This window comes from Ovis aries, chromosome 2 (genome assembly GCF_016772045.2).
Source record: "Ovis aries strain OAR_USU_Benz2616 breed Rambouillet chromosome 2, ARS-UI_Ramb_v3.0, whole genome shotgun sequence".
In the NCBI taxonomy this organism is placed as follows: Eukaryota; Metazoa; Chordata; class Mammalia; order Artiodactyla; family Bovidae; genus Ovis; species Ovis aries.
In genome coordinates this window covers 89,138,102-89,163,495 of record NC_056055.1, presented here as the reverse complement: position 1 = coordinate 89,163,495, position 25,394 = coordinate 89,138,102, and the positions used below count along the sequence as shown (strand labels likewise).

At 39.5% G+C, this 25,394-nt stretch overlaps 1 protein-coding gene across 3 annotated transcripts in view; it reads right to left on the bottom strand.

Annotated features, from left to right (window-relative positions):
• Window positions 1–25,394, bottom strand: part of FOCAD (focadhesin) — a 298,144-nt gene that overhangs the window by 234,323 nt on the left and 38,427 nt on the right. For all 3 annotated transcript variants that reach the window (XM_027964571.2, XM_042243479.1, XM_060409523.1), the window contains exon 5: window positions 6,139–6,243. In XM_027964571.2, coding sequence (XP_027820372.2) covers window positions 6,139–6,243 — 105 coding nt within the window. The remainder of the gene's footprint in view (window positions 1–6,138; window positions 6,244–25,394) is intronic.

Here is a 25,394-nt window from a genome sequence, read left to right as displayed (position 1 = left end):
TACTCGCTATACACACTCTAATCTGATGTATCTCAAAGCATGGTGGGTAAATAGATCATCTGTGTACCCAAATTTCTTCTTAAAGTGTATGCTCCAGACATATACATGAAAACGATGAACTCCTTCCACACTAACACACTGAAAACCATCACTGGTTTGTAGAATGGTGCTGAGGATTCAAGGGATTAGAGCTGACAGACAGAGTGCCTCAAGAATTATGGATGGAGGTTTGTTACATTGTACAGGAGGTGGTGATCAAAACCAACCCCAAGAAAAAGAAATGCAAAAAGGCAAAATGGCTGCCTGAGGAGGCCTTAAAAATAGCTGAGAAAAGAAGAGAAGCAAAAGGCAAAGGAGAAAAGGAAAGATATACTCATTTGAATGCAGAGTTCCAAAGAATAGCAAGGAGAGATAAGAAAGCCTTCCTCAGTGATCAGTGCAAAGAAATAGAGGAAAACAATAGAATGGGAAAGACTAGCAATCTCTTCAAGAAAATTAGAGACACCAAGGGAACATTTCATGCAAAGATGGGCTCAATAAAGAACAGAAACAGTATGGCCCTAACAGAAGCAGAAGATATTAAGAAGAGGGGGCAAGAATACACAGAACTATACAAAAAAGGTCTTCATGATGCAGATAACCACAATGGTGTGATCACTCACCTAGAACCAGACATTCTGAAATGTGAAGTCAAGTGGGCCTTAGGAAGCACCACTACAAAAAAAGCTAATGGAGGTGATGCAAGTCCAGCTGCGCTATTTCAAATCCTAAAAGATGATGCTGTGAACGTGCTGCACTCAATATGCCAGCAAATTTGGAAAACTTGGCAGTGGCCACAGGACTGGAAAAAATCAGTTTTAATTCCAATCCCAAAGAAAGGCAATGCCAAAGAATGTTCAAATTACTGTACAATTGCACTCATCTCACACGCTAGCAAGGTAATGCTCAAAAGTTTCCAAGTGAGGCTTCAACAGTACGTGAACCGAGAACTTCCAGATGTTCAAGCTGGATATAGAAAAGGCAGAGGAACCAGAGACCAAATTGACAACATCTGTTGAATCATAGAAAAAGCAAGAGAGTTCCAGAGAAATATCTACTTCTGCTTCATTGACTATGCTAAAGCCTTTGACTGTGTGTATCACAACAAACTGTGGAAAATTCTTCAAGAGATGGGACTACCAGACCTGACCTTCCTCTTGAGAAATCTGTATGCAGGTGAGGAAGCAACAGTTAGAACCGGACATAGAACAACAGACCAGTTCCAAATTGGGAAAAAAGTACCTTAAGGCTATATATTGTCACTCTGCTTATTTAACTTATATGCAGAGTATATCATGTGAAATATTACGATGGATAAAGCACAAGCTGGAATCAAGACTGCTGGGGAAAATATCAATAACCTCAGATACGCGGATGACACCACCCTTATGGCAGAAAGTGAAGAACTAAAGAGCCATGGCAAATAGATTGGGGAAACAATGGAAACAGTGACAGACTTTATTTTGGGGGGCTCTAAAATCAGGCTATGGTTTTTCCAGTGGTTATGTATGGATGGGAGAGTTGGATTGTGAAGAAAGTTGAGCACTGAAGAATTGATGCTTTTGAACTGTGGTGTTGGAGAAGACTCTTGAGAGTCCCTTGGAGACTTGGACTTGGAGAGTCCCAAGGAGATCCAACCAGTCCATCCTAAAGGAGATCAGTCCTGGGTGTTCATTGGAAGGACTGATGCTGAAGCTGGAACTCCAATACTTTGGCCACCTCATGCGAAGAACTGACTCATTAGAAAAGACCCTGATGCTGGGAGGGATTGGGGGCAGGAGGAGAAGGGGATGACAGAGGATGAGATGGCTGGATGGCATCACCAACTCGATGGACATGAGTTTAGGTAAACTCTGGGAGTTGGTGATGGACAGGGAGGCCTGGCATGCTATGATTCATGGGGTCGTAAAGAGTCGGACACAACTGAGCAACTGAACTGAACTGAAAATCACTTCAGCCATGAAATTAAAAGATGCTTACTCCTTGGAAGAAAAGCTATGACAAATCTAGACAGCATTAAAAAGCAGAGACATTGCCAACAAAGCTATGGTTTTTATAGTAGTTATGTATGGATGTGACAGCTGGACTATAAAGAAAGCTGAGTGCTGAAGAATTGCTGCTTTTGAACTGTGATGTTGGGAAAGACAGGGAAGCCTGGAGTGCTGCAGTCCAGGGGGTCCCAAAGAGCTGGACATGACTGAGTTACTGAACTGAACTGGCCCAGGAGAAATACCAAACACCCAAAGGTTTGTGCTTCATTACTTCTGCACCCAAATGTTTATCACAGCATTATTTACAATATCCAAGATATGGGAACACCCTAAGTCTCACTGATGGATGTATGGACAAAGAAGATGTGGTATATATGTGTAATGGAATACTACTGAGCCATAAAAGAGATGAAATCCGGCCACTTACAACACATGGATGGACACTGAGGGTAATATGCTAAGTGAAGTAAGTCCGACAGGGAAAAACAAATACCATATGATTTCACTCACATTTGGAATATTAAAAATAAACAAACAAACCAAGCAAAAACAAACACATAGATACAGAGAACAGGTTAAGTGATTACCAGAGGGGAAGAGGAGTTGGGGGAGGGCAAAATGGGTAAATGAGGTCAACTTTATGGAAACTAAACATCTGGTGGTAAGCATGCTGTAGCATATATGGAGGTCAAAATATAAGGCGGTACACACGAAACAGTAATACAAACTAATATTTGCTCAATGTTTTTAAGTTTTAATAAAAAATAAGATGACCAATATTCTGTTTTACTCTACTGCAAGTTAATCAGCTATTAGGACAAAAAGAAAATCCAACAGTACACTAGCAAAGTCCTTAATACCATAAAATTATAGTTGAGTTTCCTGCCTAGAAAGCTTACAATTACTTGTCATACTACTTGCATTTTAGATCAAACCTACAACATAACCAAGGAAAACCTTCCAGTGGAGTTCTAAGCTCCTCATACCCTTTTTATGTTTTCACACACAGCTCATCAGTTTCCTCTCTAAGGCTGGATGATACTGCTCACCAACATGTGGCATACAAGATTCTAAAACAGCATGACAATGTTATGATTGACTCAGGTAATCATAGCTCTCCTGAGGGAAATCTGCTCTTCAGGCTCACCTCTCCTGTGTTTCTGCCATCCACAATCCCCCGTGGAGGAACCTCAGGCTCTTACACACTCAATTACACTCTACTGATTTATAGTGCCAAACAGCCATTCACATGAGGGCCCTCCATAAACATTACTGGATTATGCCAACTCAAGTGATTGATTCTGAACCTCTTAATGTGCCACCACTCTACACACAATCCTTATATATCCAGCATGATTTCAGTTCTTCAAACGAGGCTCCTGATCCACACCTTGCATCTATAGTCTTCTAAGAACAAGCCTACGGCTAAAAGAGCCAACTACTGGAGAAAATAAACTATGAATAGAAAGCAGGTGAAACATTACAGGTAACAAAGTTTAGCACTCACTCACAGGGAGCACAATCAGTGTGAAAATCTAATTATTCTGAATGACTAAAAATGTCCTTAAATCATCATCAAAAAAACTAAGGTGGCTATGATCCACCTGGAAAATCTCACCAGAATGCAAGCTCTGATTCAGTCAGTCTGAGATGGGGTCCGAGATTCCACATTCTTAACAAGCTCCCAGGAACTGCTAATGCTGCTCAAAGCTCTGCTACTTAAAGTATGGTAGAAACAGCAACATCAGCATCACCTGGGAGCTTGTTAGACCAGAATACTGAGCCCATGTTAGGTCTAAGGAAAGAGAATCTGCCATTCAACAAGGTCTCAGGTGATGAAAATGCATGGTAGAGAGCTGCTAACACACCATCTTATAGTCACTGCTGATCAGAATCACCTGGGACTTTTCTGAATCCGATTCAGTTGGTCTAGGGTATTTCATTGTTCCTATGTTCATCTGTTTTTAGGCATACCCAGACTTAGTGACTGACCTGCAACAGCCAAAGGTGGTTCTCATGAATAGCCATTGTTGAGAACCAATGAAATTAAAAATACTTAATTGGGTAGCTCTAGGTTGATAGAGCTATGGTTACTGGGTGAGGAATCTGAGGAAATGATGACAATGTCCTAAAATTGATTATGGCAATGATTGTATGACTACATGAATATACTAAAAATCATTGAATTGTATACTTTAAACAGGTCAGTTGGACAGTACAGTATGTGAATTATATTTCAATAAAATTGTTAAATAAAATTTTAAAACTCTAGTAGCTTTCCTATTTTAAAATAAGTAAATAACTCCTCCTGAATAACAATGAAGTGGAATTATTTCCTATCCTGGAACTCTGCCCCAACAGTGTGAACCTCTTTCCAAACAAGAGAACACAAATGCTTGTATGACCCATCTAGAAACATTAACTCCTGGTCATTTACTCCTTAGGTTCAATCCTGGTTAAGGTAACGTATATTTTTAAAAGAAAAGCATATATATCAATTTGGAAAAGTTTACCCTTCACACCCAGTTTCCAGAGTATTTTCAAACAAATAATTTCCCTTTTGCTTCCCCAACTTAAAATCAATGAGTTAACTAATAAGTTAACAATGAATTAACTAATTCATTGTACTACATTCTTCCAACTGTTTTATATTTTTGAAAACATTCAAAAAACATGTTAAGGGGACTTCCCTGGTGGTTCGGTAGTTAAGAGTCTGCCCTGCAATGCAGGGAACACGGATTCAATCCCTCATTGAGGAACGAAGATCCCACATGCTGTGGGGTATCTAAGCCCATGTCACAACTAGAGAGTCCAGTGATGCAACTACGGAGCCCCAGTGCCACAAATACAGAGTCCAAGCACCACAGTGAAATATCCCGCATGATGCAAGGAAGATCCCACGTGCCACAATTAAGATCCAATGCAGACAAACAAATAATTTAAAAAACAAATGTTAACAAAAATATATAAAATGCAAATCTGACCTGGTTTTTAAAAAGCGACTTAAGAAACTTGATAATATGCTCATAAAAATAGAGATGGTAAGTAGCACTAAACTAACAGGAAAGATCACTGTAACATATGAGACACTGTTTACTTACTATCAAAAGGAAAGTACTATACATGTATATAAGTAACAGGCACTATATACTAGGAGAGGCACTCACGGCTTCTGATAGCAGTGGTGTCAAATGCTTGAAACTGCAGGTTTTATTTGCTCAAGCCAATGACAATTCCCAAGTATGGTCTACTTTCCCTATTGGATCACCACAGCCTATGTAAGTCATTTTCCCCCAGAACTAGTGCCCTTGTTTAGGGTGCCATGCGTTCATTCTTTATAAAAGGTATATTCTAGATGCGTCACTGAACAGATTTTCTAGGACAATATACACTGATTATAGGACATCTTCTGGCATCCTCTACTAAGTGGGAGCCCCTCTCTTATGAAATGACTTTCTAGGACCTTCAGAGCAATGGTTAAGGTCACCTTCACAAGTAAGTATGCCTTCCCTTGCCCAAACTCTCCCATAAAATTCAGTGCATTTCACTGGAACTATTGCTGTGTGTGCATATATATATATATATACACACCATGTTACATTCTATGGTCTCCTGCATTGCATGCAGATTCCTTACCCTCTGAGCCACCAGAGAAGCCCCATATAGATAACAGCAACAAAAAGGCAGATCAATGCTGTTAATTACTGACCCTGCCTTGTGGAATAACCCTTAGCTAGTCCCATTACTTTTTATAGTGAGCAAGTTTGCCTTCCTGCTTTTAATACATTTGTTCAATGAACTCTTCAGTTTTCTCAGTATTGGGAAAATGATTCTATATCCCAGATCAAAATGAATGGCTTGAATTTCGGACAAAAGATTCCAATTTCAAGGGAGCAACCTGAAAGCCACAGTGATGATACTCAGCATACGGTAGTCAATTCTATCTCAATCCTGAGTGTTGGAAATACTAACTTCCTGAGAGGTTAAGACTCACAGTCCCTGTGAACTTAAATATAACTAATTCTTAATGAATTAGCATGTCTTAATTCATAACTTATTTAACAATTTGCTAAAAAAAAAGTTTCAAAAGAAAGGAGAAAAGGCTTACCTAATATTATATATATCCTGAATATTCTTCTCCCCACTGTGTCCTTCCTTAACAGCTTGCATTTGTAATAGCTTCATAATGGCTTTTATCAAGCCATGTGTATTCCTGTAAAGAAATATAATAGCATGTCAAGTGTTATAAAGTGAACAGTCTACTCAGGTACTTAATCCTACCACTTCTGAATAGTTGAATACTTGCCACCCACACAGAACAGTAGCCATCCACATACACCTAGCTTATTCCATAGCATAGCCAAGAGGCCTGCCAGGTCCCATTCAACACAATGAAAGGAGAAGTGAAGCCAAAGAATCAAACTACCAACCTATCTATCACTTCACTACATATACTTGGGGGAAAATCAATCAGGGAAAAGTAAACATTAGCCCATATAATTGCAGGCAGCAACCACATCAATTACCCACCCTGAATAATCAAGTCCTTCATTTATAAATATTAGCAGACCATGAAAAATAACGAGAAGAAATGGAATGGCCACTAAAAAAAAAAAAAAAGTGGGCCAGGGGACCAATCAGAGCAAATAACCCCCATTAAAACAAAGTTAATGGCAACAGGGAATAGAAATTTAAGTTTTCTCCTTATTCTCTGTAAGAAGCAGCAGGATAATAAATCAGAAAAAATGGCCTGCTTTTTAAAGTTTTTTCCTGTTACTAATGTTTTCTAACTATTAAATAGGATTTTATTTCAGCTTTCGTGAGGTAAAGCTAACAAAAACAACTGTAATGTAATGTGTACAAAATGATCTACGCGTGCATTTTAAAATGGTTGCCATAATCAAGCTAATTAACACATATATCACCTCACATAGTTACTTTTTAGTTTTCATTTTTTTGGATAAAATGCTAGATACTCTTAGCAAATTTCAAGTACACAATACAACATTGTCGACTTTAGTTACTATGCTGTACATTAGATCCTCAGAACTTAATCATAACTAGAAGCTTGTATCTTTTGACCAGCATCTCCCCATTTCTCCTACCTGCCCCTGGCAACCACCATTCTACTCTCTGCATCTATCTGTTCAATTTCTTTTTTTAGATTCCACATATAAGTGGTACCATATGGTATTTATCTTCCTCTGTCTGGGTTATTTCACTTAGCACAATGCCCTCCAGGTTCATCCACGTTGTCACAAATTACCCTGATTGCTTTAAAGTAAGATTCTCCCTGGGAATGAGAAAGAAATCTTAGAAAGAAAGACTATTTGCTAAATGAAAAAAAAAACAAACAATATTTTAAAAATCATAGCTGTTAATAATTATGGAGCATCTATTGTAAGCTAAGTACTCTCTTAAGTGCTTAACATGTATTATGTCATTACTATCTAGAAATCACTGTTAACTTTACCATAGGGCTAGGACAAGACCTGGACTTAATTAATAAAAGTCATTTAGGGCAATTATGTGAGATGTACTCTTTTATGGCACTTAAAGTTTTACAACCGGTAAATGGTTTGGCCATGCTGTCCAATACAGCAGCCAATGGACACACATGGCTACTGAGCATTTGTAACATGGCTGATCCACACTGGGATGTGCTCTAGTGTAAAATACATGCTGTATTTTAAAGGCTTAGGGGCTTCACTGGTGGTCCAGTGGTTAAAACCCGCCTGCCAGTGTGGGAGTCTTGAGTCTGACCCCTGGTCCAGGAAGGTCCCATATGCCACAGAGCAACTAACCCACGTGCCACAATAAGAGAAGCCATTGTGGTGGGAAGCCCAAGCTCAGCAAGAAAAGCAGCCCTTGCTCGTGGCAACTGGAGAAAGCCCACACATCAAGAGAGACCCAGCAAAGGTAAAAATAAATAAGCAAGAGGAATAAAATGTACTTTATTTTTTAAGTTTTTTATTTTTTAAATTTTTAAATCTTTAATTCTTACATGTGTTCCCAAACATGAACCCCCCTCCCTCCTCCCTCCCCACAACATCTCTCTGGGTCATCCACATGCACCAGCCCCAAGCATGCTGCACCCTGCGTCAGACATAGACTGGCGATTCAATTCTTACATGATAGTATACATGTTAGAATGCCATTCTCCCAAATCATAAATGTACTTAAAAAAAAAAAAGACTGAGAACACAAAAATACTGCAAAATATCATATGTAGTTTTTTATATTGATTACATCTTGATTACATACATATTTTTGATATATGAGGTTACCCAAAGTAGCTTATTAAAGTTAATACCACTGGTTTCTTTTTACTTTTTAATGTGGCTACTAGAAAATTTTGAATTATGTATGTGGTTCACACTTGTGGCTCAGAATATATTTCTATTTCACAGTACTGCTAAAGACACTCATGGTTTGTTTCCTAAGTAGATTCTTTGGTGAGCAGTGAGGTTTTTCTTGCAGCTGAAGCATTTCCCACAATCTACACAACAGTATGTTTTCTTTCCCACGTGGCTCCTCTTATGACCATGCAGTGTACATTCATGAATGAGTGTTTTGTGACAGGCAGCATACAAACATTGTTTCTCTCCTATGTGGATCCTCTGGTGAAGAGCAACGTCTCAACACTGCATAAGCCTGTTGCCTAAGATTCTCTTTCCTATGTGTTCTTTGCTGTATGTCAAACCGAGGTTCAGCTTTTCTCACATACCCTATACTGGTGTTGCGTCAATTCCACTTTGCTTTCACTAAAAATATGGCCCACTGTGACTCAGTGAAAATTAAAAAGCAAATTTTTAAAAAACTAGTGGGAAGTACAGTTGTCTTAGAAAGGTCTGATGGCATGGCATCCCCTTGGGAACAGAGGTTCTGTCTTAATTCCTTCCCTCATGACTGCTCAGATTCTTCCAGGAGCCTTCTCTGTTGATACACTTGAGTTTCTAGAGTCCTCTTACTCTAAAGGTTAGGAAGAAGATATCTTAACATCCAAACATTCAGAATAAATTCCTTCTTTACAATTCCTCACACCATTCACTTTTACAGAATTAGACCCATCCTGCAGCTAAGGACCCTGGACTTTAAGAAAAGATATGTTCAGGTCTATGCTCCAGCTCTTCACAACTCTGCTTACTTTCCTTCACCAAGATCTAGAGTTCCTTCAGCATGGAGATCGCAACTGACTCTATCACTGGTTTATCAAGAACCTATTCTGGGTGTGAAGGTCTGACAGTCATACAGAAGCTTCTTGGAGCTTCAGTTCAGTTCAGTTCAGTTCAGTTCAGTCACTCAGTCATGTCCAACTCTTTGTGACCCCATGAATCGCAGCACGCCAGGCCTCCCTGTCCATCACCAACTCCCGGAGTTCACTCAGACTCACGTCCATCGAGTCAGTGATGCCATCCAGCCATCTCATCCTCTGTCGTCCCCTTCTCCTCCTGCCCCCAATTCCTCCCAACATCAGTCTTTTCCAATGAGTCAACTTTTTGCATGAGGTGGCCAAAGTACTGGAGTTTCAGCTTTCACATCATTCCTTCCAAAGAAATCCCAGGGCTGATCTCCTTCAGAATGAACTGGTTGGATCTCCTTGCAGTCCAAGGGACTCTCAAGAGTCTTCTCCAACACCACAATTCAAAAGCATCAGTTCTTCGGCGCTCAGCCTTCTTCACAGTCCAACTCTCACATCCATACATGACTACTGGAAAAACCATAGCCTTGACTAGACGGACTTTAGTCAGCAAAGTAATGTCTCTGCTTTTGAATATACTATCTAGGTTGCTCATAACTTTTCTTCCAAGGAGTAAACGTCTTTAATTTCCTGGCTGCAGTCACCATCTGCAGTGATTTTGGAGCCCAAAAGAATAAAGTCAGCCACTGTTTCCACTGTCTCCCCATCTACTTCCCATGAAGTGATGGGACCAGATGCCATGATCTTCGTTTTCTGAATGTTGAGCTTTAAGCCAACTTTTTCACTCTCCTCTTTCACTTTCATCAAGAGGCTTTTTAGTTCTTCACTTTCTTCCATAAGGGTGGTGTCATCTGCATATCTGAGGTTATTGAGATTTCTCCTGGCAATCGTGATTCCAGCTTGTGTTTCTCACAGTCCAACGTTTCTCATGATGTACTCTGCGTATAAGTTAAATAAGCAGGGTGATGATATACAGCCTTGACGTACTCCTTCTCCTATTTGGAACCAGTCTGTTGTTCCATGTCCAGTTCTAACTATTGCTTCTTGACCTGTAGACAGATTTCTCAACAGGCAGGTCAGGTGGTCTGGTATTCCCATCTCTCTCAGAATTTTCCACAGTTTATTGTGATCCACACAGTCAAAGGCTTTGGCATAGTCAATAAAGCAGAAATAGATGTTTTCTGGAACTCTCTTGCTTTTTCCATGATCCAGCAGATGTTGGCAATTTGATCTCTGGTTCCTCTGCCTTTTCTAAAACCAGCTTGAACATCAGGAAGTTCACGGTTCACATATTGTTGAAGCCTGGCTTGGAGAATTTTGAGCATTACTTTACTAGCGTGTGAGATGATGCAATTGTTCGGTAGTTTGAGCATTCTTTGGCGTTGCCTTTCTTTGGGATTAGAATGAAAACTGACCTTTTCCAGTCCTGTGGCCACTGCTGAGTTTTCCAAATTTGCTGGCATATTGAGTGCAGCACTTTCACAGCATCATCTTTCAGGATTTGAAATAGCTCCACTGGAATTCCATCACCTCCACTAGCTTTGTTTGTAGTGATGCTTTCTAAGGCCCACCTGACTTCACATTCCAGGATGTCTGGCTCTAGATGAGTGATCACACCATCGTGATCTTGGAGCTTCAGGGGGATTCAATTCCTCCAAATATGTAAATTGGCTAAAGCTAACTCATCAGGCCTCAGTGCTACAATCTTGCTTTTTGAAAGTTAGTCTTTCAAAAACCCTACAACCCTGACCTAAGCCAATGCCTAGATTTTCAACAAGACTATGAAATCTCTGGTCTATATGTATGTTTAGCAGACAAATTCTAATCATCACTGAGTCAGTGAGCAGTTCCAGATTCCTCTGTCTGACTGAGACCTGTCACCGGAGGTCTACTGTGGTTTTTGCCTTGGTGAGAGCAGCACTATGTGTTCAGCAGTTTCCTTGTCTTCTCATCTCCAGTGTTTATGCAACTGATGATCAGCTTTAAAGCTGATTTCAGCTAAAAATAACCCCATTTATATATGGATGAAATGGAGATGGACAAAGTCTAGACCTCACCTAGAAACCTCATAAGACCACTCCCTGGGCCTAACGATGAGTTTAAAGGGTATTCATATTAAATGATCAGTACTGATCGAACTTCTGGCTGAATTTCTTCCATGAAATATAAATTCATTAAATAATCCCTTTTTGTATGTAAAACTAAATTGGTTTTCCTTATCTAATGATTTATCTGTCATATGAATAGTTTAAGAGATGATAGATAACAGACACGATTTTTAACCAACTGGGGTCACTCACTCCTTTGTGAAAGCAGTACACACATACAGTCTATGTATATTTAATTCAAGGCATTTCCAAGAACCACTGTGGCCTGTAGATTTTCAGCTTTTTTAAATCTTTGTGTTATACATTGCTTTTATTTGTGGGCTGAGACTTTACTATGTGGATAACTGAGTCCGTACTATAATTTAAGCAAGAGTATAACATGAATAGTTTATGAATATTGAAAGATGATGGCATCAATAAATCATGTGTAGCTCCATTCAAGTAGTAACATAGTTGCCTTAAATTCAGTTGAATAATTTCTTAAATTTTTAAATATTTCAAGTGGGCTGAGAGGGATGGATGGTTTCAGATTTTCATTTAAATCCCTGCATTAATTCTAATTAACTGGGAAATGTTAGGCAAGTCACTTAATGCCTATGAGCAAGACACTTAATGCCAACATCCTCATCTGAGCAACTTAGAATCATAATAATAAACTCAATCTTGTGTTGTTTTAAAGAATAAATTAGTGTGTCAATAAAGTATCTGGTTTTTTTTTTGATAAATTAAAAAATCTAATACTTATACCGTTAAGACTGCAATGTTTCTCCCTTTGTAAGGTTATGCAAACAAAAGTGTCAGAGTTCATGAATGCAAAAACCTAGAACATTCCTAAAACTAACTACAGTTAAGCCATAAATGCCTACATCCTAGTATTTTCCATCTTTCTTCACAAAAACCTCTTTCTCCTGTTTTTGAGCCATTGTTACTTTGCATCTGAGATTTGTTGTTACAAAATTCAGTTCAGCTCAGTCACTCAGTTGTGTCTGACTCTTTGCAACCACATGAACCACAGCACGCCAGGCATCCCTGTCCATCACCAACTCCTGGAGTTCACACAAACTCATGTCCATTGAGTCGGTGATGCCATCCTGTAGGAGACAGAAAGAATAAAAGAAAAGCAGGCCTCGGCAAGGGCTGCAAAAAAAATTTATAATTATTGATAAACTGGATGCTATAAGGCATGAGACTCTTGGAACAAGTCCAGAGGGAACAGTTAGTTCATAATCTTAAAAACAAGATATGATCCTGGGGTCAGAAAACTGACCCCAGACTGTTTCTCAACTGGCATCTCAGAGTCACATGTTTTACGTATCTGGTGGAAAATCTATAGATAAGAATATTAGTCATTATTACTGAGTTGTTATTGATTACTGTTTCCTAATTACTTAATGGTTAATGATCATTTTGTTCTTTGGCCTCGAAGGCCACATGAGTTATAGTTTAATTCCCTACATATTCTTTCATTCACGGATGAAAATATTATAAAGCTGGCTTGGATTCAGTTTCAGCACCTTCACCTTGGAGCAGTGTTGGGCCCCTGATCCTCATTTTTCTCTGAATTCTTGTGTCTCCTTTCTCATTTTCTTGCCATATCACGCTTTCGGAAACCCTGCTTGTCGAGCTGGTCTTGACACCATCCAACCATCTCATCCTCTGTCCTCCCCTTCTCCTCCTGCCCTCAATCTTTCCCGGCATTAGAGTTTTTTCAAATCAGTCAGCTCTTTGCATGAGGCGGCCAAAGTATTGGAGCTTCAGCTTCAACATCAGTCCTTCCAATGAGCAATGAGGACTGATCTCCTTTAGGATGGACTGGTTGGATCTCCTTGCAGTCCAAGGGACTCTCAAGAGTCTTCTCCAACACCACAGTTCAAAAGCATCAATTCTTCTGCGTTCAGCTTTCTTTATAGTCCAACTCTCACATCTATACATGACCACTGGAAAACCATAGCCTTGACTAGACAGACCTTTGTTGGCAAAGTAATGTCTCTGCTTTTTAATATGCTGTCTAGGTTGGTCATAACTTTCTTTCCAAGGAGTAAGTGTCTTTTAATTTCATGGCTGCAGTCACCATCTGCAGTGATATTGGAGCCCAAAAATATAAAGTCAGCCACTGTTTCCACTGTTTCCCCATCTATTTCCCATGAAGTGATGGGACTGGATGCCATGATCTTCGTTTTCTGAATGTTGAGCTTTAAGCCAACTTTTTCACTCTCCTCTTTCACTTTCATCAAGAGGCTCTTTAGTTCTTCTTCATTTTCTGCCATAAGGGTGGTATCATCTGTATATCTGAGGTTACTGATATTTCTCCTGGCAATCTTGATTCCAGCTTGTGTGTCATCCAGCCCAGCGTTTCTCATGATGTACTCTGCATAAAAGTTAAATAAGCAGGGCAACAATATACAGCCTTGATGTACTCCGTTTCCTATTTGGAACCAGTCTGTTGTTCCATGTCCAGTTCTAACTGTTGCTTCCTGACCTGCATATAAGTTTCTTAAGAGGCAGGTCTGGTGGTCTGGTATTCCCAACTCTTTCAGAATTTTCAACAGTTTATTGTGATCCACACAGTCAAAGACTTTGGCATAGCCAATAAATTAAAAATCTGTAACTGAATTATATATGACTGCAGAAAGAGGTTACAACAATTTGAATAGTGCTAAAAATCAAAATAATAAAAGAAAAAAACATAGCCATTAGAGAAGCTAAAATCAAAGAAAGGAGAGAAGAAAATTTCAAAGTCTTCAAATTGAAAGGGCTACCAAGTGCTAGGCAAGAGTCTTGAAAAAATTAATTGCTAACAAATCCCAAATCCAAAGATGAGGAAAAAAAAATAGTATGAACTTTCAGTTATAAAATAAAATCTGTAAAATAAAGACTATTAGGCTGACATCATATCTAATTTGGCATAAGATTTCTCATCTGCAATGCTAAATGAAGCAATGCATATAGAATTATGAGGGAAAGGTTTATATAACTTAATAAATCTAACCCTCCCAGAATGACTAAGTGTAATGCATGAAGACAAAAGAAATAATTTTCAGACATAATTCCCTGAAAGTTTTTCTTAAAGAGGCTCTCCAGTTAAAAGATAATGTATAATGATTACACAACTTTGTAAATATACCAAAAACCACTGAATTGTACACTTTATAAAAATGATTTTAATAAATGAGTTATACCAAGAAAACTATTTATTTTTTAAGATAAAGTACAAGAAAGAACTGAATAGATCGAAAGATACAGAATACAAAGAACTTTGGTCACCAAGGAATTCCTTGGTGGTCCAATGGGTAGGACGCAGTGCTTTTACTGAGGGTTCAATCCCTGGTTAGGAAACTAAGATGTCACAAGCCACTCAGTGTGGAGGAAAAAAAAAAAAAACTTTGGTCAGAATGAATACCAGAAGAATTTACAATTCAGTCTTTAACATTTTTCAAATGTCACTATAAAGATTAAAGTAACTGTTATTGATGCTTTTGAACTGTGGTATTGGAGAAGACTCTTGAGGGTCCCTTGGACTGCAAGGAGATCCAACCAGTCCATTCTAAAGGAGATCAGCCCTGGGTGTTCTTTGGAAGGAATGATGCTAAAGCTGAAACTCCAGTACTTTCGCCACCTCATGTGAAGAGTTGACTAAAGACTCTGATGCTGGGAGGGATCGGGGGCAGGAGTAGAAGGGGACGACAGAGGATGAGATGGCTGGATGGCATCACCGACTTGATGGATGTGAGTCTGAGTGAACTCCAGGAGATGGTGATGGACAGGGAGGCCTGGCATGCTGTGATTCATGGGGTTGCAAAGAGTCGGACATGACTGAGCGACTGAACTGAACTGAACTAAGAGAGGTTTTGGAGGGAAAAGTGTAAAAAAGACAGAAAAAGGAAGACGTCCTGTCATAAAAATTCCAGATCACTTTAGCAAAGTTAGTAGGGAAGGGTTTGGGGGGAATGAAAACATAAAATTAACATGAGGGATAAAGTGAGATGAAATATTACATATATGACAAATATCCACAAAACAAAAATAAGCAACAAAATAAAACAAATCATATAACAGAAAAGTGAGCAGAGAATATAGATAAGCAGATTACAGAAGAGTAAGATTCATAATATCCAGTGTGGATGAGTGAATGGGGAATAAGTATTTTCAGGTTGAGCATACATTTGTTCAGACTTTATGGAGGGCAATTTGGCAGTATCCATAAAAAGTTTAAATGCAGTTTTTCCCCCATAAATTGCGTTCCTAAAAACCTATCATGGGAATTCCCTGGTGGTCCAGTAGTTAAGACTCCACACTCTCACTGCCAGGGACCCTGAGTTTGATCCCAGGTCAGGGAACTAAGATTCCAAAAGCCTTGAGGCACACCCCCCAAAAAAATGACCTATCATATAGAAATACCCTTACATATACCCAAAAGAAGATCCATTTGTTATCTTAAAAAAATGGAAGAAGAAAACGACATTTTACAAAGGAGAAATATTTAAAATAAGATATAATCATATAAAAAATCATATCAGAAAATATGATATAATCAAATAAAGTAGTTTGCAGCTATTAATTGGAGAAGGAAACGGCAACCCACTCCAGTGTTCTTGCCTGGAGAATCCCAGGGACAGGGGAGCCTGGTGGGCTGCCGTCTATGGGGTCGCACAGAGTCGGACACGACTGAACTGACTTAGCAGCAGCAGCAGCAGCAGCAGCTATTAATAAAGATGCAAACAGATCTATGAAAAGACGTCTCAACATATATTAAGTGAAAAAAAAACAAGTTTTAGAACACTATACATATGAATAGAATATCCAATTTGAAAATACTTGAAGTGCATGGGGCTATAAGTAAAGTATGGGCTTTTTTTATAGGTCTAGAAATGGGGCTCCAGGTTCTCTGGAATTAGCTGGTCCCTGACCCTGTGTGCCTGGATCTGATTTCAGATCACCCTAACTTTCCCAAGATTGTTGGATGGCATTGCCAACTCAATGGACATGAGTTTGGGCAAGTTCCAGGAGATGGTGAAGGACAGGGAAACCCAGGATACTGCAGTCCATGGGGTTGCAAAGAGTTGGATACGACTGCGGGACTGAACAACAACTTTCCCTATATTCTAGAGGAAACAAAGATCAATATTTGGAGGAACCTCTGAGCCACCCTACACACCCTAAGCCTTTCTAGTACTGTCACTTCCTAGCTCTACCAGGGCCCAACAAGAAAGTGAATTTTTTAAAAGAAAAGGAAGAGAGAAAATGATAAAAAGGAAAAATCTTACCACTTACTACTTTTACTACCTGCAAGTGCCATTGCTTGAGTTTTCAAAAAAGTATGTATTACTTCTATTTTCCTAAACAGTGAAAAAAGCGGGGGTGAAATTTATAATCTCAAGGTGAGGTGGGACTCACTGAACACAAACAGAAGATTAAACCTCATCTCCTAGATAGACAGTATGAGCAGAAATTTAATTAAACAATGAAATAGCTCAGTATCATTTATTGAGAACCTGCCTTCAGTCATAGTTTAGCACCGACATAAAAACATGCTAATTTGAGGAATTAGACCTCTGAGAACAGTATCAGGATCTGAAATTAACCCTGAGACAAGCAGGCTGGCTGTGTATGAGATACACAGAAAGTTATTTTAAAAATACAAGAGAAGACTTTAATCAATGCAGAAGAGATCTGATTAGATATAACAACTAACTTGTTCATAGCACAATGTGTTCAGGGGATGTCACTACCATAAAAGGGCTTATCCAACTGCCTACTAGATATTTCCACTTTGGTGTCTAAATTGTGCCTTAAATCCAACATGTCCAAAACCAGACTCATGCTCTTCCCACACGCCTGGTCTTCTAATGTTTCCCATCTACCTGTCAGGGAAGCCATAAATCAAGGAATCACCTTTGATATATTCCCTTCAGTCATTCTTATATTCAATCCACCTCAAATGCTTCATCCCCTACATATCTCACAAATCCATCTATTTCCCTTCAACTCCAAGCAGCAAGCATCACCCTTCACCTGAACTGTAGTAACAGCCACCTAAACCCAGCTCCCTATTACCACTCTAACTGCCTAGCCAGAAGCCAGCACTTTCAATGTTATGTTCACACTGCAGCCAGAATGGTTTTCTGGAATCACTGATACTCAGCAGATAAAAACACTTCAACAGACTCCCTCTGCACTCAGGATAAAGACCCAAATCCTCTAGAGTAGCCATCATGGCCTGCATTGTCTGACTCCTACCCTTACCCCCAGCTTCATCTCAAATCACTCTCTCCATAACGTTGGCATTTTTCAGGCCTTCCTAAGAAGTCATCTCCCTCCCACCACAGGGACCTGCCACACGCTACTTCTTATAACTGGAAAAGTCTATCCTCTTCTATTTCCCAAGATAAAATTTTATTCATGCCTCAGTCTCATGTTGAGTCACTTCATCAGGGAAGCCTTCCTTGACCTCCACGACAAGGTCAAACTCTCACGTTAAAGGCACAACCAACACAGGGTACTCTGTCGGAATGCAGTTGAAGATATAATTGTACAACTATGTGATTATGGCATCTCTCTAAACGAAAAACATCATGAGTGCAATGACTACATCTGCTTTCCTCACCATGATCTCACAGCACATAGTACAGGCATACAAGAGTTGTTCAATAAGTGTTTAATTAGTACATGAATAGGTGGATGGATGGAAGACAGCTAAGGTATTGTCTTGCTTGGATTCAGAAGTGACCTCTGAAGGTAATTTCTAGTTCTATAATTATGTGATCTTACATATGCACCCTGAAATTACAGTATCTTATATCTATATAATTATAAAGTTCTTTATTTGTATGTATGCTCAGTCGCTCAGTCATGTCCAACTCTGTGACCCCGTGGACTGTAGCCCATCAGGCTCCTCTGTCCATGGGATTTCCCAGGCAAGAATATTAGAGGGGGTTACCATTTCCTCCTCCAGGGGATCTTTCCCAATCCAGGGATCAAACCCGCGTCTCCTGCACAGAAGGTGGATTCTTTACTGCTGAGTCACTGGGGAAGCCCAGAGTTCTTTGTTTATTACTAATAGGCTAACATGAATGATATTACTAGCTATGGTTATAGTCCTTTCTGGGATTGTACACTTAGCAAATGAGGGAATCGTAAATACTGGGAAGATAAAATTAATATAATATCCTTTCCATTATCAAGCAATGAAGAAACCCTGTTTGGGGAAGGAAGGCAGGGGGTTTTTGTTGCGCGTTTTTTGATTGTTTGTTTTAAAATACATCTTAAGCCACATAGCTTTAACATTAAAACCAACTTAAGACTCCTGACAGAATAAGTAAAGTACAAGAAATATTCAGCACAGTCAACAGAGTTTTAACTACTATGTTGAAGACTGCCCACCATGCAGCCAAGTTCACCACACTATAAATTAACACCTTAAAGAATCTTACGAGTATTAAATGGTTCCTGTGTCTTAAGATCCAGAGAAGGTAATGGCAACCCACTCCAGTACTCTTGCCTGGAAAATCCCATGGATGGAGGAGCCTGGTGGGCTGCAGTCCATGAGGTCACAAAGAGTTGGACACGACTGAGTGACTTCACTTTCACTTTTCACTTTCATGCACTGGAGAAGGAAATGGTAACCCACTCCAGTGTTCTTGCCTGGAGAATCCCAGGGACTGGGGGGCCTGGTGGGCTGCCGTCTATGGGGTCGCAGAGAGTCGGACACAACTGACGTGACTTAGCAGGAGCATGCTGCTTTTTAAATGGAATTTTGTGTTATTAAAAAGTTCCCCCTGTATGCTCCTAAGAATTTAGTAAGCTATTCATGGCTCTGGTCATATATGCTTTTTAAACATTTAATGAGGATGAAAAGAAAACATATGTTGAGAGAATAATGGTGCAAATGTTCATATGCCACTTTCACTTTTCACTTTCATGCATTGGAGAAGGAACACTCCAGTGTTCTTGCCTGGAGAATCCCAGGGACCGCGGAGCCTGGTGGGCTGCCGTCTATGGGGTCGCACAGAGTCGGACACGACTGAAGCAACTTAGCAGCAGCAGCAGCAGTGACTTAAGATCAGAGCAGCTGAAAGGGGTCTTTGGAGGATGCTATTTTTTTCACCCCCTTCCCTCTTAATTCATTTGTTATATATGAAAATCATTAAGTAGCAACAGGACTCTTGAAACTGATAAAGTTTCTTCCTCCTTCTCCCTTTACCTGGTCTCTCTCTCAAGCTGCTTCTAAAAGAGTGGGTCTAAAATAAACTCAAAATAGTGAAAAGATAATAAAGGTTTAAAATATAATTTTTTAAAAGGGACAGAGGATGGAAATACATCAATTATGTTTAAATCCACGAGCTCACTGTAATTTTTATAAAATAAAATCTGATTGTTCAACACTGATGGATGTTTTTAATAACTGATATTCTGAAGTTTAGCTAATAAAAAGAAAAAAATCAGGTAGATATCTTACCTTTCCTATACAAACTGTACTACTAGGTAACCAGATAGTAGATATGGGGAAAGTTCTCTTTATAGCAATATTTCAAATAATAAGCAAAAAAAAAAAAAAAAGAATTAGAAACTCACTATTTTGAAACTCCTAATGAATTAATTGATCTAGCCATTAAGCACGGACATCTAACATCACCAAAAGAGAAAACAGTGAGCTGTTATGTCCCTTTGGATGGAAGAACAGATCACCATCTATGCAGAAGTCTTCCCTCCTCAGACACTCCCCCTCAACAATAACAAAAATTGAACTTAAATCTCATCAAATTTCTAGAGCACACTTTTAATTTATAGGAAAGACAAAGAAATAAATGAAAGTACACCATGCGGAAGCAGTCAGCAAAATTCACCCTGTGGGAATCACAAAGTTTTTTCAATAAATGTAAGAAAGAGACAGAGAAAGATGGAGAGATGCAAAGCAGAGAGCCTATAGGTTAAGAGAGATATTAAAGACATAACAACTAACCCTTATTTGGATGGTTATTCCAACAAATTGTTTTTAAAAAATTATGAGGCAATTAGAAAACTGAATACTGGCTAGATATTTAAAAATCACACACACACACACACAAACATACACACACGCATATCCAGGTATAATATTACTAATGTTTTTATTTTTAAAACATATATACTTAATCTTTACAGAAGAAATTGCACAATATCTGGGATTTGCTACAAAAGAATATGGCAGGAGGGAATTATGGAGGAGTAAGACTGGCCATGAGCAAAAAGTTGTTAGGCTGAGTAATAGGAACATGAGGGTTCATAACACTCTTCTACTTATTTTTGAAATTTTCTATAGAAAGCTTTTAAAATCAAAGAGTTCCTCTTTGTAACACCTATTTTTTCTAAAATTTTCGTGTGTGTGTGTGTGTGTGTGTGTGTGTCACACTCCAAGCTAGATTCCTTCCTTTACCTTCCTTCCCTTGGCAACCAAGTCAACAGCTATTTCTATATTACTCTGTTTGGAGAGATAATATATGCTTTCAAAACAATATTCCAGAGGATGGTTATAATGATGAAGATGATGGAAAACATGGTGTCATCCTGCCATCAGAACAAAACAATTATGTTACCTTTGACAATTGCTCTCCATCCACTCAATTGCTACTCCCTCTATTCCAGTCAGAGCAACACAGATCGAATATCACTACCTATGCTTAAATACAATTATGTTTCAAAGCTAGAGCTGAGAAGCTGACAGATACCTATTTCCAAAGTGATGGCTTTCCCCCAAGTTCAATCTTCAGTAAACAGCGTCCCAGTCTCCTCTGTTTTGAGAATTACCACTCCTCCCTTCATATGGTTACTACAGAAGGGATCCTAGCATACAAATATTCACAGAATAAAGACACAGCCTGAAAGGTCAGGGCGAGGTCAGGATGAAGAGTCAGGGCGAGGTCAGGAAGAAAGGTCAGGGCGAGGTCAGGCACGGCTGGGCATGTCGGGACATGTCCCAGCAGAGGGGGCTGCAGACAAGCCCCGGAGACGGCCGGCAACCAAGCCGACCAATCAGGAGCCGACACGAAGCCCTCACCGTCCAATCAGGAGCTGACATGGAGCCCTTGGACACCAATCACCGCTGAGCCCGCGTTTTCTTCCTTATATGGGAGCCCCGGCCGGACTATAAAACCCCTTCCCCACCCTCACACTTGGCAGACTCCGCAGACTCCCCCGCAGAGTCCCTTTACCCCGCTGACTCCCTTTGCTTCGCAGACCCCCCCCCCCCCTCGCTCCCCTGCTTACCCGCCCCTGGGAGTTCTGCCAATAAAAGGCCCTGTTCAACGGTCCATAGGGGTGGTTCCTTCTTCCTGCGGCGTTTCTTACACAGCCAGTAAAGGGTAAACTGTCATCTTCCCAGGTGGCGATAGTGGTAAAGAACTGCCAAGGCAGGAGACAGAAGAGATGCAGGACCAGATTTCTGGGTCGGGAGGATCTCCTGAAGAAGGGAATGGCAACCCACTCTAGTATTCTTGCCTGGAGAATCCCATGGACAGAGGATCCTGGTGGGCTATAGTCCATAGGTCACAAAGAGTCAGACACGACTGAAAGGACTTAGCATGCAAGCAAACGTATATCTAAGTCCTAATCTCAGTTCCTATGCATGTAACTTTACTTGGAAATAAGGTCTTTGCAGATGTAACTAAGGATCTTGAGATGCAATCATCCTGGGTGGGCCTTCAGTCCAATGACTGGTATCCTTATCAGAGACAGGAAAGAGAGATTTGAAACACAGAGGCACACAGAAGAAGGTCATGAAAAGTCAGAAGCAGAGACTGCAATTGCACAGCCACAAGTCTAAAAATGTCAAGGGTTGCCAGAAGCCACCAGAAGCCACGAAAGAGGCATGGAACAGACCCACCCAGGCTCCAGAAGGAACCAATCCCGATGACACCTTGGTTTGCGGTTTCTGGCCTTCACAATTGTGGAATAACAAGTTTCTGTTGCTTTAAGTTTGTAGTCATTTGTTACACCACTCCTAGAGAACTAATAATACCCAGCCCTTGGCAGAACTGACTGGTCCAGAAGCAAACATCTCAAACATGCTGGTCCTGGGAAACCTGTTAACTGTGGTCAAGAAATTCCAACCTCAGTCTGGCTATCTCTTATGGATAAGATATGTCAGCCCAGGAGGCAGGTGGTGCCCTGTAACTAGGGAGCAGAGAAATCCATCTGCAGCAAGAGAGAAAAAATACATAGCCTGTGTCTCTAATTTGCATCTGAAGCCCAGGTACATTCCTCTTAAGTCCCACTGGATACCCCTTTAGGAAGATAAAATCACCCTTTTATGCTTGAAGGATTACAAGCGAGTTTCTGTAACTTGTAGCCCACAGAGTTCTGTCTACTCAAGAACCTGTTGCCAAAAGCCCTTTAGTAAAGATCGACTGGAACAAGTCCCTCCTTGGGTAGCTACCAAAACAAGTTGAAATGACTCAGGAACCCTCTGTGCTTTGCTGTGCTTAGTCGCTCAGTCGTGTCCACTTCTTTGTGACCCCAGGGACTTCAGTCCGCTAGGCTTCTCCATCCATGGGGATTCTCCAGGCAAGAATACTGGAGTGGGTGGCCAGGCCCTCCTCCAGGGTGTCTTCTCAACCCTGGGATCGAACTCAAGTCTCCCGCATAGCAGGCAGATTCTTTACCATCTGAGCCACCAGGGAACCCCAAGAATACTAGAGAGGGTAGCCTATCCCTTCTCCAAGGGATCTTCCCGACCCAGGAATCAAACCAGGGTTTCCTGCATTACAGGCAGACTCTTTACCAGCTAAGCTACCAGGGAAACCCCATGAACCCTCTAAGAGGGAGCAAAGGAAACTTCAGGCTTAAGCTACAAGCACAGTGAAAAGAAACAATGCAAAAAGGAAGCTCAGTTTGAAAAAAGAACCCTTGTTGGTGGGAATATAAATTGGTACAACCACTACGGAGAAGAGTATGGAGGTTCCTTAAAAAACTAAAAATAGAGCTACCATATGATCCAACAATCACTCTTGGGCATTTATCTGGAAAAAAACATAATTTGAAAAGATACATGCACCCCACATGTTCACAGCAGCACTGTTTACAATAGCTAAGACATGGAAGCAACCTAAGTGTCAGCCAACAGATAAATGGATAAAGATGGAATAAATGGAATATTATTCAACCATTAAAAGAATGAAATAATGCCACCTGCTACAACATGATAGGCCTACAGATTATTAATCAAAGTGAAGTGAACCAGACAGACAAAGGCAAATATATGACATTGCTTATATGTGCAATCTAAAAAAAAAATCATACAAATGAATTTCTTTACAAAACAGAAACAGACTCACAGACATAGAAAACAAACTTATGGTTACCAAAGGAGGCAGCAGGGATAAATGAGGAGTTTGGGATTAACATAGGCATACTACTATTTATAAAATACTATTTATAAGACCCATAAGGACCTACTGTATAGCCCAGGGAAGCACAGTCAATATCTTGTAATAACCAATAATGAAAGAGAATATTAAAGAAAATATATATATATATAACTGAATCATTTTGCTGTACAGATGAAACTAATATAAATAACTATTTTTTAAAAATTTTTTAAAAAGGAAGCTCAATTTTCACTGGCATAAGAGCTAAACCCAGATCTCATCATAAAAGGGAGTGTAGGTCAATAATGATGCTGAATATTCCAGAAAAAAAAAAAAAAGAAAAAAAATTTCTTGGTCAAGCTGCACAGACTATACTAATCAAAACCACACATAAAAATTGTTCTTCCCTAGGTAAATATAGCATAATTACTATTGTGTATATGAATACCATGTCTCAGGTTTCCTTTGTCTGGGGTTTATTTGATTATACCATTAAACACTGTACTTATGTATGTAAACATACATAAATACCATATGCTCGCTCTCCTTTTGAAAATACTACAATTAATGCTTGGTTCTTTATCTTCAAAATATTCAAAATATAAGGTGCAAGAAAGTACCCATACAAATTTTTTGACCAGGGATGAGAATAACAAAAGTTTGTGTTGAAGAGAATTACACAAACATTCCAAAAGAGAGCTTCCCTGGGTATCATGGGAACAAATGGTACAAATGTAGCCAAGTCTCTTTTTAACTCAAAAGGGTAAGCGGTCAGCCTTAAGTACAGTATGTCCTAGCAAATAAGTGTTAAACACTAGATTAATGATCAAGTCATTTCCTGTATTTGTTATAAAATTATATGAGAAAAAAAAGCCAGGACGAGAGGTAATAAATTTTTTAAAGTTCTGGGAAACCCAAGGTTGAATAAATAACAAAAAATGATATTTCTTTCAAAAAATTTTTAAGTAATATGTTACTGAGATTTTGCTTCAGAAAGTTCCGCATATTTATTTATCTTCTAAGTACCAGAAAACAGCCTGATTTCTTCTGAAACATCTTCCCATTATAAAAGAAGTATCATGTATTTCAGTAGTCACTTTTTAAAAATCACCTAAAAACATCTTCGCATAAACACGTGACTCTTATAATAGAAGATTTTTTGACAAACAAAGCCTTCAACCAAGTCAGCTAACTTAACAAGAAATAGGGCAGAATGTCCTAGATGAGGAAAGTGGCTGGAATTACTTTTCTGATTATGAGCTGCAAGTTGAAAGAGATTCTGTAAGTTTAGAGAAAGAAAAAGGATTTGAAAAAGGCAAGGAGAGCATCTGAAAACAAGTTAAAAGGCTTAAGGAATACTTGAAAGACAAGATGAGGAAGTAGCCCTGAACCAGGAATTATGTCATTGTCAGATAAGAGTTGAAATTAAATGAGCAATGACACCAATGTAGATATAAACCCTGAAACCATCTCAAAGTCACAAAAAATTCTCTGACTCCCTGGCTGCAAATAAGCATGCTAACCACGACTGTCTTCCTCAAATCTTGGGAAACCTAAAAAAGGCATCCTTCTTTAGTTCTTCTCCTGCCAAATAAAATAAAGCTAAATAATACAGAAAAGCTTCTATAATACAAGGTATGAATGCAGTAGTCTCCTTGGTTGCTAACCATTTCCCGAGTACTGATGAGTACTCAGACACTCAGTCACGTCCAAC